We start from the raw sequence: 16,794 nt of genomic DNA, 5'->3' as shown, positions 1-16,794 counted from the left end.
CTCAAAGACGTGTGACAAGTCACATGCCAATGTGGGTAGTTTGACTCCGTTTCCCAGGATTCCTTGCGGTGGCTACCAACACGGATTTCGGAGGAAACCTATGGGCGGAGCCGCGAGGGGTGCCGGGAAAGCGAGGAGCATGGCTGCTGTATTAGTGTTCTCATCCCCTTTCCCCAAACTCCGTCGTTTTCTCCGAAACTGCTGGGCGCAGCTTGGCGGCCACGCAGGGCCATGGGGTAAGGTTTGGAATGTGCTGTTCATCAGGATAGCCCTCAAGAACTCTGGAAAATTTCCACGGTCATCTTCCAGCTACGCGTTGGAGGTGCTTGCGTCGCTCAATCCAAGGGGGGAATTGAAAGCTTTTTAGAAAACTGCTTTCTTATGAACTCCGTGCGAATTTGCTAGTCAAAGTAACTTCGGCTTTGGTGCTTGGATCTCCTTTTGTCTGTTTGCTTCCTTGCCTGTTGCTCTTTTTCTGTATTTTCCCAAAGCAAAAAAGCATAGTAGGGACAAAATGCAGGGAGATGATTTCCTTTGCTTTTTGTTTGTAATCTCGCTTTATAGTTTTTTTAAAAAAAACGATTGTTCGTTAAATGGAGGATGGCGTTAAAGCTGAAAGTAGTGCATTCTTATAATATACTCCAAAACTGTTTATATCCCTCGTGCGTTGTTCATAGTTTTAACATGTAGAAACAAAATATTGTTGTTGTTAATTGCGAAGTCGTGTCCGACCCATCGCGACCCCATGGACAACGTTCCTCCAGGTCTTCCTATCCTCTACCATCTTCTGAAGTCCATTTAAGTTCACACCTACTGCTTGAGTGACTCCATCCAGCCACCTCATTCTCTGTCGTCCCATTCTTCTATTGCCCTCAATCTTTCCCAGCATTAGGCTCTTCTCCAGTGAGTCCTTCCTTCTCATTAGGCGGCCAAAGTATTTGAGTTTCAACTTCAGGATCTGGCCTTCTAAAGAGCAGTCGGGGTTGATCTCTTCTAGGACTGACTGGTTTGAACGCCTTGCAGTCCAAGGGACACGCAGGAGTCTTCTCCAGCACCATAGTTCAAAGGCTTCAATTCTTTTGCGCTCAGCCTTTCTTATGGTCCAACTTTCACAGCCATACATTGCAACTGGGAAAACCATGGCCTGGACTATACGCACTTTTGTTGGCAGGGTGATGTCTCTGCTTTTTAGTATGCTGTCTAGATTTGCCATAGCTTTCCTCCCCAGGAGCAAGCGTCTTTTAATTTCTTGGCTACAGTCCCCATCTGAGGTGATCTTTGAGCCCAGAAAAATAAAATCTGTCACTACCTCCATTTCTTCCCCATCTATTTGCCAGGAGTTGAGAGGGCCGGATGCCATTATTTTGGTTTTCTTAATGTTGAGTTTCAACCCAACTTTTGCACTCTCCTTCTTCACCCGCATCAAGAGGCTCTTTAGTTCCTCTTCACTTTCTGCCATTAGAGTGGTATCATCTGCATATCTTAGGTTGTTGATATTTCTCCCGGCAATCTTAATTCCAACTTTTGATTCATCTAGGCCTGCCTTTCTCATGATGTGCTCTGCATATAAGTTAAATAGGCAGGGCGACAGTATACAGCCTTGCCGGACTCCTTTTCCAATTTTGAACCAATCAGTGGTTCCGTGTCCGGTTCTCACTGTTGCTTCTTGACCCGCATATAAGTTTCTCAAGAGACAAATGAGATGGTTTGGTACTCCCATCTCTTTAAGAACTTGCCACAATTTGTTGTGATCCACACAATCAAAGGCTTTAGCATAGTCAATGAAGCAGAAATAGATGTTTTTCTGGAACTCCCTAGCTTTCTCCATGATCCAGCGTATGTTGGCAATTTGATCTCTAGTTCCTCTGCCTCTTCGAAATCCTGCCTGTACTTCTGATAGTTCTCGATCTACATACTGCTGGAGTCTAGCTTGTAGGATTTTAAGCATAAGTTTACTAGCATGTGAAATGAGTGCAATGGTGCGATAGTTTGAACATTCTTTGGCATTGCCTTTCTTTGGAATTGGAATGTAAACTGACCTTTTCCAATCCTGTGGCCACTGTTGAGTTTTCCAAATTTGCTGGCAAATTGAGTGTAGCACTTTTACTGCATCGTCTTTTAAGATTTTGAATAGCTCAGCTGGAATACTGTCAGCTCCACTAGCTTTGTGGTTGCTCAGATTTTCTAAGGCCCATTTCACTTCACATTCTAGGATGTCTGGTTCGAGGTCAGTGACCATCTCATTGTGGTTATCTGGGATGTTAAGCTCATTCTTGTATAGTTCTTCTGCGTAGTTTTGCCATCTCTTAATCTCTTCTACCTCTGTTCGGTCTCTGCCATTTTGGTCCTTTATCATGCCCATCTTTGCATGAAACGTTCCCTTCATATCTCCAATTTTCTTGAAGAGATCTCTGGTCCTCCCTATTCTGTTGTTTTCTTCTATTTCTTTGCACTGTTCATTTAAGAAGGCATTCTTATCTCTTCTAGCTACTCTCTGGGATTCTGCATTCAATTGGGTGTATCTTTCTCTTTCTCCCTTGCCTTTCGCTTCCCTTCTTTCCTCAGCTATTTGCAAAGCTTCCTCAGACAGCCATTTTGCTTTCTTGCATTTCTTTTTCTTTGGGATGGTTTTAGTTGCTACCTCTTGTATAATGTTGCGAACTTCCACCCATAGTTCTTCAGGCACTCTGTCTATCAGATCTAATTCCTTAAATCTATTTGTCACCTCTACTGTATATTCATCAGGAATATGATTTAGTTCATACCTGAGTGGCCTAGTGCTTTTCCCTACTTTTTTCAATTTAAGCCTAAATTTTGCAACGAAAAGCCCATGATCTGAGCCACAGTCAGCTCCTGGTCTTGTTTTTACTGACTGTATAGAGCTTCTCCATCTTTGGCTGCAGAGCACATAGTCAACCTGATTTCTATGTTGATGTCCATGTGTAGAGCCGTCTCTTGGGTTGTTGGAAAAGAGTGTTTGTTATGACCATCGTATTCTCTTGACAAAATTCTATTAGCCTGTGCCCTGCACTTGTTTTCAGGGCTGCCTAATTCGTCTTAACTGTTTGAAATTACTATCATAGTCATTAGACCTTATGTTAACATTATATTATGTTAATATAATTATTTTTAATTGTTCAAGAAATATGTTGAAGTTCCCTGCATGAGTCCGAAAGCTTGGAAGACTAAGCCTCTGGTCCTGGTGACCGATCCAGATCAGATGTTGAAGAGTGCTGCTAATTTCAAATGTCGTTGGTTTAAAATCTAAATGCTAGTCAGTTTAGAATGAACCCCCTTAAAAAAGGCTTTAAACTATTTTAAATAGACTAAGATATGAAACTATTTGAGTTGATATCTTTTTCTTTAGCGCCTGCTTTAGCAGTACAAGCTCCAGATTCTTTACTCAATCCTGTGGAAGAGAAAACAGAGTATTTTGAAAACCCCAGCTTTTTAGACAGCATACTTTGGATGCCAGCTCCAAAGTCAAGGCGAACAATTGAAGTGAATCGCACCAGACGAAGGAATTCTAACCATCTTCTAAAAATAAAGGTAAATTATTAAGTGTCCCTGTGCAGAAAATTGGACTTTGTTTAAATGTTTTGTTCTTTGCTATCAATAGGAGTTGGCAAATAAGTTCAGAAATATAAATGAACATTTGTTTCAATGGGTTTGCTGTGAATGTATCGTATAAACCTGGGCAGTTTGTGGCTGCATGAAATCCCTGCCAGCTGCAAATGTAGAACCAAAATTGGTTGCAAAATAGCTGTATTTTAGTGTGGTTTTGCTTTTATTTTGTTTACCTTAATTTCTAACCCCATGGAAAACAAATTGTTCCAGCTAGACAACTATCCATCTAACTACCATGGCAACTATTTTCTGCCTCGTTTCAGGCTGATTTTTAAGTAGGAACAAGAGATTCCTGGGAAATGAATCATTTTATACCCACCCTTGAGGTTCTGTCCTTGGAAAGTTTAAAGGCTGAGACAGAGCAAATTGCCTTTCAGGGGCATCATGCTGCCCTTCATATGCTCTCCCAAAAGTAAATAAATAAATAAATAAATAAATAAATAAAACAGGCTAAAATAAATTTACTCCTACTGCTTGATCAAACAGCCACCTGCAGCCCTGTAGCACGTCAAGGGTCCGAGATCCAGATCCAACCCTTCAAATATTGCCTGTTCCTACTAAAAATTAAAATATTAACTTGCAGACATACTTTGATTTCTACATAGCATTGGACAGTACTATTCTTGTTGCATTGTTTTTATTATTTTGATATGTTGTTTAATCCTATTTTGCACTCCATTTTATTGTTACGTTAATGAAAAAAGTTAAGAATTTTTATAATTATTCTCTGCATTTTAAGATTCCTTTTTTTCTTTTAGAGAAACATAGATATTTGTCCTGAATGTGGCAACCTGAAAGAGAAGCATGTTCTTTGTGGCTATTGTTACGAAAAAGTTAAACAGGAAACTTATGCCATAAGAAATCAAATTAGATTATTGGAAAATGGACCACATAAGGCTCCCATTATAGAAAGTATTGTGCTCTATACAGGAGAAAAACCCAGAAATGAAGATGAAGGCAAGCGAATTATCGAAAGGAACAAGAAACGTCCATCTTGGTTCACATTGGACTAAACAGACATCAAAGTGGAATGGTTGATTCCCTTATACAAATACTAGTTGGATAGTAATACATCCAGAAGACTGTACTGTACTTTATACTGTAGTTGCTCAAGCATGCTATTTGCAGGACTATGTGTGTGAGTGTTTGTACTTTTTTTTAAAGAGTCTGGGTTTTCTTTTGTCCTTTAACATTCATCCAGAATTTAATTCTACATTTGGAATCTGTATGGATAGGGGAATTGGCTGTTAACGTAGTAATACCATAAGCTTATAGTAACCTGTCTTAAATAAGTTATCATTTGCAGAAGTGGGATGTAACTGCATACAAAGATGGATTGTATGTTATTTCAAATTGAATTTAAAATGCATTTGCAATTAAAACATATTCAATTTCATGTGTCCTTTATTATTTCATTTTGCAGGAAATTTTTTGAGAAAGGTAGATGGCTGAGGAATACAGCTAATGGATGGCATCATGCCCAATCTAAATTTGTAGCTATTAACCAAAGTCTTCATTTAGTTTTGACAGCAGTCTCTTGATTGTATAAACTTGTTTGTTTGTTTGCTTGTATTAAAATGGCTGTTACTATGGGCACCTAACAACAGATAAGAGTGCTCTACAAAATGGAACCAAAAAGACATAGGTACACACACACACACACACATATATTACATATATAATATATATAATCTATACTGATCACTGAAGCAAATGGATATTAATTAAAACCAGAGAATCTATCAAAGCACGTATACAATCTAATAGTGATTATTGCTCTCACTTTACAATCTGAAATCCTTATTTCATTCACCAAGACCTGGCTGTCACTAAATGAGGGGATTCCCATTCTCAGAGATATATCCAGCTGACTATCCCAGATTGTCACAGATCTGACTCAGACAGTGGTCACATACCAGATCTAATGTTGTTATCAAAGAAATGTCAACATGATCTGATAGGGAATGTAACATTATCCCGCTGTCATGGTCAAATCATGCCCTAATACCTCTGAGACCCTTTTTTACCACACCCTTCAGAGAGAGGGGAGGCATTAGAGTGATCATCCCTGGAGCCTCATAGAGCCAAATGGGTTCCAGAAGAAACTGAGGGATATCCTGAAGGATTTATTACATAGCTCTGCCAAAATGTTAGTGAATGCTGAGCCTCTGGACAGGATTGCGCCTATGTAACCTCTCGCAGCCCTTCAGTCCCAAAATTTCACAGAGAAATGGATTAAGAGATGTCCAGAGTGCCGTTGGAGGAAAACGAAGGGTGATTCTGACTGGACACATCTTAGAACTGCTGTTAACGCCTATCTCATGACTAAAATGGTGAAAGAATGCAATTTTTCTGCTCTTATTGCATCCACAGTATGTCACCCATCAACTCTGTTGTGGATCATCCAATCCCTGCTGGCCACGGAACTTGGATGATTGTCTTCAGGGCTGTGCAGAAGAATTTATTGAATAAGATTGGATAAGATTTGCTTGGACTCATTCCCAGATAGAACCCTTGTGGGGTCAATCCTGATGAGATCTGTAGGGAGATATCTTGTCCAGTAATTTAGGAACAGTTTGACCCTGCTGGATCTAGGGAAGTGGATAAGCCACCTCTCAATTAGATCCTTATCCCTCTTGGCTGAGGAAAGCCAACAAGATAGTGACTAGCGGGTGGGTTTATGCAGTGATAAATTCCTCACTACAAGTAATCCCTGCTTTGTCCTCTCCTTAAAAAATCATTACAACTTTCATCCAATCTTCCTTCTTTCCTTTTTGACGAAGGTTTGGAAAAAGTGGTTGCTTGGTAGCTCCAGGAGTCCTGGATGAAACAGATTTCCTGGACCCCTTTCACTCAGGATTCAGATCTGGCTATGGGATAGAGTGTTGATCACACTCGGGACAATCTCTGGCGGGATAGGGGTAATGCAACCATTCTCACTCTTGACCTCTCAAGGGCTTTGGATACCATCAACCATAGTATCCTTTTGAGCCAGCTATGTAAAGGTCACTCCAAGGTTGTTAGTGGTTTTCCAGGATGCCTTTTCATGGTAGCACAAGTGGCACAAATCTTAACATAACTCTCAATGTACTTTTTCATTCTTGGCCACCAGAATTGTCTCCACACCAGATGCAAAGTTTTTAAAAATCCAAAGTGACCTCCTTGCTTAGCATCATGATTCAATTGCAATACCTGGAGACTGAGGCCATCAGGAAGGTACAAGTTAGAACCCTTCCAAGCTAGTCCTCCCCTTAAGGTTAATATAGATTTGTTATCTTTAAACCAGGCATCTGTCTCTAATTCCTCCTTTAATTCCTTTAGCAAGCAATTGTCAGCACCAGCAGGGGATCTCTGTGTGTGCAATCTGGTTGTTATTTGCGAAGTGGATTGCCGTGGAGGAATAATGGAGTTAATTACTTCCTTTCAGTGACTCTTGAACTGGGGCACTGTAGACAAGATATCAGCCAAAAAGTGAAACCACCGAACTTGATTGGGGGATAATTTATAGGGGGGTCTTGAGAGCCTCCAAATTTTTGTGATCAGTCCATACCTCAAAAGGTATTTCTCCCTCTTCCAAAAAATGACACCATGTCAGCAATGCCCAACAAACTGAAAAGCCTCTTTCTCCCAAACTGCCCATCTCCTCTCGGTGTCAATTAATTTCCTGGAGGTGTAAGCACAAGGTTTCTGTGATTTTTTTGTAAGAGAATGGCACCTACGGCCATGTCACTTGCATCAGATTGAATGGTGAATTGTTGTCCGGGGTCAGAGTGCTTAAGAACTGGTTCAGCAGCAAAGAGTCTCTGTCTGGCACTATAATAACCATTGCAATGGTTGACAAGGTCAGAGGTTTCCCCCTCCTTTTCCTGTTTTGAATAAATTGGTGATTGGCACGGCTATCTTTGCAAAAGGGAATAAATTGACGATAAAAGTTGGCAAACCCCAGAAAACTTTGAAGCTGCTTATGGGTGCATGAGGGTTGCCATTCTAGTACTGCTCTGACTTTGGCAGGATCTATTTCTACTTCCTCATTTGAAATCCGATACCCCAGATAATCAAGGCATGACTGGTGAAATTCACATTTTGAGAGTTTTGCATACAGTTTGGCTTTTAACAGTCTCTTTTACATCTCAAGGACCAATTTAATGTGTTCATCCATGGTTTCAGTGTAAATAAGAATGTCATCAAGATAAACCAAAACCCTGTTGTATAAATGATCATGGAGCACTTGATTTATAAATTGCATAAACACAGCGGGGGTCCCCTGGTCCAAATGGTATCACTTTAAATTAGAAGCTCCCCAACGGGCAATTAAAAGCTGTTTTCCACTCATCCCCCTCCCTCACCCAGATCCAGTAATAAGTCTCTCTTACATCCAGCTTTGTAGAAATTTTTCCTTTAGCCAAGTGGGCTAACATGTCCTTCATCGGGGGAGGGGGTATGTATTTTCCATGCTGACTATGTTCAAAGATTTAAAATCTATGCATAATCTAAGTCAGGGCTTTTTAACCATTTCATAGATTATTCCACTTTTAGGATATGGCAATATTCGAATACCACCAGTCGCCTAGCAAGGTGTCAAAAACTTGATGACCAAAAAAAGAAAAAAGTGATAAAATATAGGTAGTCCTTGACTTACAACAGTTCACTTAGTGACTATTCAAAGTTACAACGGCACTGAAAAAAGTGACTTATGATCATTTTTCACACTTATGACTGTTGCAGCATCCCCAGGATCAATCAACATTTGGATTCATATTTATGATGGTCACAGTGTCCCAGGATTATGTGATCCCTTTTGCAACCTTCTGACAAACAAAGTCAATGGAGAAACCAGATCCACTCATCTTTTTATATCTTCTCTCATGCCTCTTTTATATCCTCTCTTCTCTCCCCCTCCTTCTTTTCTATCTGCACTTCTCTCCCCCCTTCTTTTATATCCTCTCTCCCCTCTTTATATACTCTTTCCCCTTCTTTTATATCTTTTCTCTCCCCTCCTTCTTTTATATCCTCTCTTCTCTTCCCCCTTCTTATATTCTCTCTTCTTCCCCCTTCTTTTATATCCTCTCCTCTCCCCTTTTATATCCTCTCTTCTTTCCTCCCTTTTTTATATCCTTTCTCTCCCCTCCTTCTTTTATATCCTCGCTTCTCTCTCCTTTTATATCCTCTCTTCTCCCCCCCTTTTCTGTGTGCACTGGAAGTGCCAATCCTGGGGGTTCTGTCTCACCCCCATAGCCCTGCAGAACACCATTCAGTTGTAGCTGCTCGTGGCGATCCTGGGCTTTGCTCAGCTCCCATAGCCCTACAGAAGCACTGATTAGCTGTAGCTGCTCACGCCAATCCTGGGCTTTGCTCAGCCCTGACAGCCCTCCTTTGAACTGGGGCATTTCCAACCAAATTGCCTTTCCAACCAAGTTCCTTCCCTCACTCCTTCCCTCCTTCCTTCCTTCCTTCCTTCCTTCCTTCCTTCCTTCCTTCCTTCCTTCCTTCCTTCCTTCCTTCCTTCCTTCCTTCCTCTGTCTCCTGCTTTTTAAAAAAAACTGCCAGAGGCTCTGAGCAGAGGAGGCAACAGGCAGGCAGAGGCTTCCCCTCCTCCATCATTGCCTCTGTGTGGCTCAGTTCACCTCTCCCAGACCCACACAGGTGTGTGTGTGTGTGTGTGTGTGTGTGTGTGTGTGAGAGAGAGAGAGAGAGAGAGAGAGAGAGAGAGAGAGCACACATGCGGGTGTGTGTCTCTCTTACTCCTTGCAGTCCCACACTCTCAACAGAGTCCTTCTGCAATGGCAGGCTGCAAACTAATAAAAGCTGGTTTTTTGGATTATTTGTTTCTTTTTCTCAATATGCTGCCAATCACATCGCACCCTGCGCCCCTCAGCTTCCACCCCCATCCCTGGGGAAGGATGCAAGAAGCTCCCATCGCAGCTTTTCTTACCTCCCCCGTTCTTTTCCTCCTCAGTGTCACAGTGTGGGCTGCAAGAGATGAGACCACCCCTGCATGCGCAATTCCACCCCCCCACACAAACACATGCAAGGGTCTGGGAGAGGGGCCTCTGCTGAGAGCCATGCAGAGGCCCTTCAGGCAGAGGCAACAATGGGGGGAGGGGTCAAAATGGGAAGCCTCCTGCCTGGAGCCTCTGGCAACTTAAAAAAACGAACCTGTGAAGCACTCAGAAGACAGTTCCTTTCCCAGTTTCTTCTTTCTTTCTTTCTTTCTTTCTTTCTTTCTTTCTTTCTTTCTTTCTTTCTTTCTTTCTTTCTTTCTTTCTCTCTCTCTCTCTCCTTCCTTCCTTCCTTCCTTCCTTCCTTCCTTCCTTCCTTCTCTGCTTCTCTTTCCTTCCTCTGTGCTCAGGAAGGGATGACAGGAGGGGGAGAGATTGCCAGCACTGCCACTAGCCAAGCTGCCACCAGCTATCACTATCCCATGCAGACAGGGGTGGTCCCGGTGAAAGGGAAGCCTGGTGGCTGTGAGGCTAGGTCAGCGAGTGGGCATGGCACTGATCTACTGGCAGGGGCCATCAAAGCTGGAACACACTCAGCCTTAGATCCACAGGGCAACCCTGGAGCCAGCAAGGGCCCCCCATCCTTGCTGCCCTGCCCCCAGGGGGTGCATGGAAAAGGCAGCAAGCGCAAGAGCACTGGCATCCTGGGGGAAAGGGAAGTGCTTCTCCTACCTTTTTCCTTTCCTGAGTGATCAGCAGGGATGGTCAGCAGCAATGTTGGATGTTCACCACCTCCTCTTCATGTGACCAGGTGGTAGGGCGGGGCAGCCCCTTGCTGGCTCTTTTCCACCAAAACCTTTTATATTCTCTTTTCTCTCCCCCCCTCCTCCTTTTGTCTTCAGTCACCTCCAGCTCCCAGAAGCGCTAATCAGCTGGAGCCAAGTCCGACAGCCCTGCAGCTCCAACTCTCTCTCCCTCAGGGTTGTGCGGTACCGCCACCACTTCAGTTCATTCCTCTCCCCCTCCACTACCACTTCTCTGGGACGCTTGCGTACCGCCTGCCAGGTGCCAAAGTACCTTCGGTTGAAAAGCCCTGATCTAAGATCTATCTTTCTTTTCCTTGAACAGTATGGGAGCAGCCATGGGTGATTTGGCAGGCTGAACTAAGTTTTTATCTATGTACTCTCTCAGTTCTTTCATCTGTCTGGGTGTCATAGAGTATATTTTTGGTTTTGGGAGCTTGGCACTGGGCAGAATTTCAACAGCACAGTCTGTAGACTGGTGTGGGGGGAGGAAGTCACATTCTTTCTCACTAAACACTTCCATCAAATCACAGTATTCAGTGGGGCCATTTGAATCCCTGACAGTTTTTCAGGTATAGTCTTTAGGATTTTGAGGGGCTCCCATCGAATCTCGCTGATGGCCAGTGTCTTTGTTTTATCATCAGTCACAGGTGGGAGGGGACCTGTCCTCAGTCTTAACTTCTGCATTCCCTCCTCCCTCCATATGTTATGACTCCATTTATCCAACCATGCTAGCCCCAAAATTATTGCTTCGGTTATTTTTGGAACCACCACAAAACGGATGATTTCCCAATGCCAACCCATTTCCAATTAGGTGTGTGGCAGGGGCACCTCTGATGAGGGACCCATTGGCCTGCTCAAACCTCATGGACAGGGGCAATAGCTTGGCTCAGATGCTCAGTTTGAGCACAGTGGATAAGTTAATTAAGCACCAAGTGCATCCTGAGTCTATTAGGATGTTCAAATTCATGTGAGCACCTGTTTTGGGCACTATCAGCCTGCTGGGAATGGCAAAAGAGGGAATGGGTTGACTTACCATGGGGTCCTCCTTGACTTCCTTGTCACTGTCGTCCGGTGCCGGTATCTGCTATGGCTTGGTTTGGGGTTTGGCTTCGAGCTCAGTGGTAGGGGAGGCTTCGACACCCAGGCCTTGATGTGCCCAGTTTGTTTTTTCTCTTCCCCTTCTGGGAGCTCTGTGCAGTTTCACGGGAGTGACTGGCATGCTCTGGGGTTGAGGATAAGGAGCTGGGCACTCCATAGCACAGTGACCCATCTGACCACACCAGTAGCACTTGATTGAAGCCCTGGCTGGTGCTTTGGAGACGCTGGTGGCTGCAGAGGCTTGGGGATGTCAGCCATAGAGGAGTTTTTCTTGGACATGCAGCAGCTTGAGTTCAGTTGTACTGGACTTTCGAGGGCGGTGCAGCTCGATATCCAGGACCATTGCCATATGGTACCACTCACATAGCAGGTTAGGAAGACTCAAATGATACAGACTTGAAGCAAGTCACAGTCCAGCCCATTTGAAATAGTTGATCATAACCCAGCCGGTTAGCAACTCTCCTGAATTCACAGACATACTCTTTTGTGGGGCAACCTGTTTGCTTCAGGTGGTGGATTCTTTCTCAGCCAGCAAGACTCGGGATTCATTCTCTTAGTTGCTCCATGAATAGATTAATGTCATGCAATTCAGGAGCTCCTTCATCATGGAGGTTGGTCACCCAGTCAGCCGCTTCCTCCTCTAAATTTGCCGCCACAGCATTCACCATCATAGCTCCATCCACTATGCCCCATAAGCATAGTGATCTAAATGAGCCCACATCTAGTTTAAGAAGAACATCAGCTTCTCGGGATTCCCATCAAAGATGGGCTTGATGGGAGGCAGTTCAAATCTCGGCAGAGTTGCCTGCACCTACTGCTGGGCTTCAGCGGCTTGCTGATCCTGGGGAAGTGGATGAACCACTCTCCAGACTCCTCTTGGCTGGGCTTCGAGACAGGCATCCTGAGGCCATGGCAACAGACTTGGCTGGGATACAGGGTTTGATATCACAGCTGGCTAGGGGAGGGGCGAAGCAGCACGGGCTCCAGCAGTTGGGCTGGAGCTCCGGCAAGGGGGGGAAAGAGATGGGTAGTTCTTGGCCTTTACCCCATGGCACCCACCTCTTGGGCAACAGGAATAATATTCTTTACCTCCAGCCAGCTGAACCTTTCCTTCAGCTGTTCAAGCGAGGAGCTGTGAACTGCAGACTGAAATCGCCACACTCCGGAGTTATCCTATCCCATTGACCTCTTTCCTTTCTTGCCATCTGCAGATGAAGAACCCTGAGATGGCAGCAATAAGAGCTTCTCTCCGGCAGTTACATGAGTGCTCCTGTGCTGAGGGATGGCCTCAGCTTGAAAGAGGTCCGCTAGGGCTGTAGCTCCTTCCTGCGGGACCAGCTTCCCAGGTTGGATCACCCTGGTCTTCGGCCAAGCCCCTGCAAGTAATGCCTCTTCAGTGGCTGGAGAGCCAGCCTGCACTCTGACAGCCTGAGTCCTGTTATGGCTAGCAGCGTTTTCAACTTTCTCCTCCATCTCGAGTCTTCATCGAGTCTTTACTGCTCTCCCAAAAGTGAGTGGGTAGGCAGTCGGGACCTAGCATCCTGAGAAAATGAAGTTTTAAGAGACTTGGTTTAATGTCATGGTTCTGACAGACAGAGACAAATAAAGCAAAAGTCCGAGGCTTGCAAATTCCTCAAAGAACATGTTTATTAGTTACAAAGTATCGGCATGACAAAAATGAAACCAAATCTGAAGACACATATAACAATTCCCCAATACAAAGTTAGGAAATCCCACCCCTAAGACTATGCAAGCAACTGTGTTCCCCAATACATCTTCTTGGTGAGCTTTTTATGCAATTGCAGTCTTGGGAGCAGCCTTAGTTCCCATGGAATAAAAGTTTATTTAGACTAGCGAAGCACCTGGAAACCCCCATCCCTCCTTTCTTTGTTTCAATTGGAAATGAAAAGGGAAACCAGCTACAGCCATGCTCATTTTAAAGTTGACACCATCCTTGCTAGCTTTCTGCTAGAAATGCTCTGGCCACAAATGAAATATGGCACAGGATGACAATAAAGATTCTCAATGTGTTATAAGTGAATTTATTTCAAAAACAGATTTTTTTTTATTAGTTTCTAGTTTGAGAATTGGCACATCTGATTTTAGACATGTTTTGTACGCTGGTTGTCCCTAAACTAATTTGCAGCATTGCTATGCAGAAGAATTTCAATCATTAAGGATCAGGAAAGGTGCCTGCTGGAGGTCTTGGATAACAATGGCTACAACAGATTCATTAATTGGATCGTTGTATTTGCTTAGAAGCTAACTTCATAAAGAAGCACTTTGGAATGAAATTTGCCCAGAAATTGAATGGCTATCACTCTGCTATTTAGTATTTTGAAGGGCCTTAAAGACTTGTCTTTTCATTCAGGATTTTGAGAAGATATCAATGCCCTTTTCTTCCTTTCTGTTCACTTCACTTAGGTTATTTTTTTTGCCATTGTTGTTCTTTTCTCTTATGCTGTTTTTGTTTGGGTTCCCCCTTTGTTCTTTGTTTTAAAATGTTTTAACAATTGTAACCCAGAGATGATGATGATGATGATGATGATGATAATAATAATAATAATAATAGGACTTCCGGTGGATTAGCGCTGGCGATGGCGGCTGCTTTGTAGCCGTCCTCCTGAGAAAGCATTAGAACCACAGAGAACAGCAGGCACCAGCTGTTCTGCGGCTCAAAACCTCCTTCCTGGGCAAAGGGAGGGAGGGAAGTATCACCTGAATAGAGGTAGAGCCTCTGACACCCCCAAGGAAGTTTTCTTTTGGGGGTGAAAAGAGTGCTCCCACGAAGTTCAGGTTGTCTCCGCCTCTCAGCTGCCTTTGTCCCCAAGGGACAAAGCAAGACGCCGCTCCCACCTCCGCGCTTAAAGAAACCTGGTGAGTTATTTTAAAAGCGGACAGAGCTGGATAAAGGATTTTATTTTTCTTTGATCTTATTTGGACTTTAAGTTTAAAGACTGATTTTTACTTCCCTTTTTTCTTTTTTCTTTTATCAAGAGGGAAAGTAAAATGGCGATTGGAAAGATTTTTTTTCTTTTTTTTTCTTGAAGGGAGCGGAACGGAACGGAATGGAATAGATTGTTCTTAAAGGTTTTTTTGAGCTGGATTTGTGTTTCAGGAAGATTACTTTCCCTCTTTGTCAAATTCTTTTTTGTTATTTTTTAAGGGGTTTTTTTGTATTTTTTCTATTTTTTTTTTAAGAAGGAGGAAAGAAGAAACAAAACTTTTCTTTTTGAAAATGGCTTCAAGGCGGCAAGTAACTTCTACAGTACCTAAGGTGGCTTCTTCTCCTGCGATTTTACCAATACAACAACATAAAGCTACACCACCTCCTTCCCCTCCTCTGTCATCAGTAATGGTAAAAGACATGCAAGATATAATGGGAAATGCTATATCTCAAATTAGAGGTGAAGTGAAAGAGCTTTTAGTGGAGAATAATATTATTTTGAGGCAAGATATAGTTAAATATTTAGAGTTAACTCCTGGGTTGCAAAGCAAAGAAATTTGCCAAGAGATGTGGTAATTTATTTGGGGAAAAGATCTCTGCGTAATGAAATTATACAAGCTTTTTACAATAAGAGGTTTCAGATTGCTACACAAGATGTTATAATTCTAAAGGAGATTCCATCTAAAATCTTAAGAAGAAGAAAAGAGTTTGCCTTCTTAGCTGATGAACTTAAAAAAAGGTTGATGCCATTCAGATGGGAGATTCCGATTGGCATAGTGGTGAGTCATGTGGGGACGCGTTACAGACTTAATACTGTTTCTAAAGCAAAGGAGTTTTATATGTCGGTCCTGGGAGCACGCTCATCACCACCTATGATGATGAAAGTTTTGGATGGCAAGGAGGCAGAACAGCGGTCTGAAGAAGTAGTATTGATGGAAGCTGGAAAATTACAGGCTGAGTGGTTGCAACAAGCAGGGATGAAAGAGCAAAGGATGACCCGGGCAGCCCATAGACGTAAGGAAAAGGAACAACAGAAGAAAGATGTTAAAGAAGTTTTACAAGAATCTGTTTCTGAGCCTGTGGGAGGAGCAAGACCCAAGAGTTCTGCGGTACATTCTTCAATGGCAGATCTTCAAGCAGTCTTCTCCAGGCTTATGGCCAAGGGAGATGGTAAAGCTCCTGACATGGAATGCTAATGGCCTCAATTTCCCTCAGAAGAGAAAGAAAATATTTCACTATTTAAAGCAACATAACAATGATATTATTTGTTTGCAGGAAACACATATTATTTCTAAGGATCAAAAATATTTAATTAACACCCAACTGCGATCTCATTTTGCATCTTTTGCTCTTGGGAAAAAAGGGGGTGTAGTTATTTATGTTAAGCAAAATTTATCAGCTTGTTTAGTAGATTCTGATCCTCAAGGGAGATATGTCATGATTGAAGTGGGACTGTATGGTAAAAAAGTACTTATAGTACAGATTGCTACATCAAAAATTGACTTTGCTGGACTATAGATCTGTTATATTAATGGGAGATTGGAATGGTGTTTTAGATACACAAAGAGATAAAAAAGGATCTTCTATTTCTTTTAAACAGGCTAAATTACCTAAGGCTTTTTTTGATTTGAAAGAGGACTGGGAGTTGAGAGACTATTGGCGTGAACATAATTTGGAAGAGAGAGACTTCACCTTTTTCTCGGATAGACACCAATCTTTTTCAAGAATTGATTTTTTTTTATTACAACGGACTTATATTTTAGGGTAAAGAATGCTAAGATTTTTCCTAGAACATTGACGGATCATAGTCCAGTTTGGATGGAATTGGTTAATGAAAAAGAGGAGAGGAGATCTTGGAGGATGAATGAAAATTTATTTAGACAAGAAAAGAATGTTCAGAAATTAAAGGAGCAATTAAAGGAATACTTTGCTTTAAATATGTATAAGGGAACTTCAATGCCAATGGTTTAGGATGCAGGTAAAGCTTACATGCGGGGGGTCTTGATACGAATGAATAAGGTTTATAGACAGAACCAGGTGCAGAAATGTAAGGAGTTGGAAGAGGAGATTAAATTAAAAGAAAAAGCCTTAATTGTGAATCCTACAGATGAGAAGATTAAAGAATCTATAAAATTGATTAAATCACAATTTAACATGTTGATGGCTGATCAAACTGCAACCAACTTATTGTATATGAAACATAATACATTTTGCAATGCTAACAAACCAGGGAGATGGTTGGCTTATCAATTGCGAAAGAAACAGAGGTTGAGGAGTATAGATAAAATAAATTATAATGGTAAAGTGGTATATCAGAAGGAGCTGATTAAGAAATCTTTTTTAGACTATTATAAAAAATTATATATGGGAATGAAAG

At 42.4% G+C, this 16,794-nt stretch overlaps 1 protein-coding gene across 1 annotated transcript; it reads left to right on the top strand.

Annotated features, from left to right (window-relative positions):
* Positions 1 to 79: 79 nt before the first annotated feature.
* Positions 80 to 5,023, top strand: LOC120305235 (39S ribosomal protein L32, mitochondrial-like). Its single transcript, XM_039336708.1, has 3 exons — positions 80 to 236; positions 3,368 to 3,549; positions 4,386 to 5,023. Exons 1-3 carry the CDS (start codon positions 101 to 103, stop codon positions 4,638 to 4,640), a joined length of 573 nt encoding a protein of 190 aa, XP_039192642.1. The 5' UTR covers positions 80 to 100; the 3' UTR covers positions 4,641 to 5,023.
* The last annotated feature ends 11,771 nt before the right edge of the window (positions 5,024 to 16,794 follow it).

Source organism: Crotalus tigris, unplaced genomic scaffold (assembly GCF_016545835.1).
Source record: "Crotalus tigris isolate CLP2741 ecotype Arizona unplaced genomic scaffold, ASM1654583v1 scf7180000017666.379230911805:20528666, whole genome shotgun sequence".
NCBI classification, from domain to species: Eukaryota; Metazoa; Chordata; class Lepidosauria; order Squamata; family Viperidae; genus Crotalus; species Crotalus tigris.
This window is presented reverse-complemented; position numbering and strand designations above follow the sequence as displayed.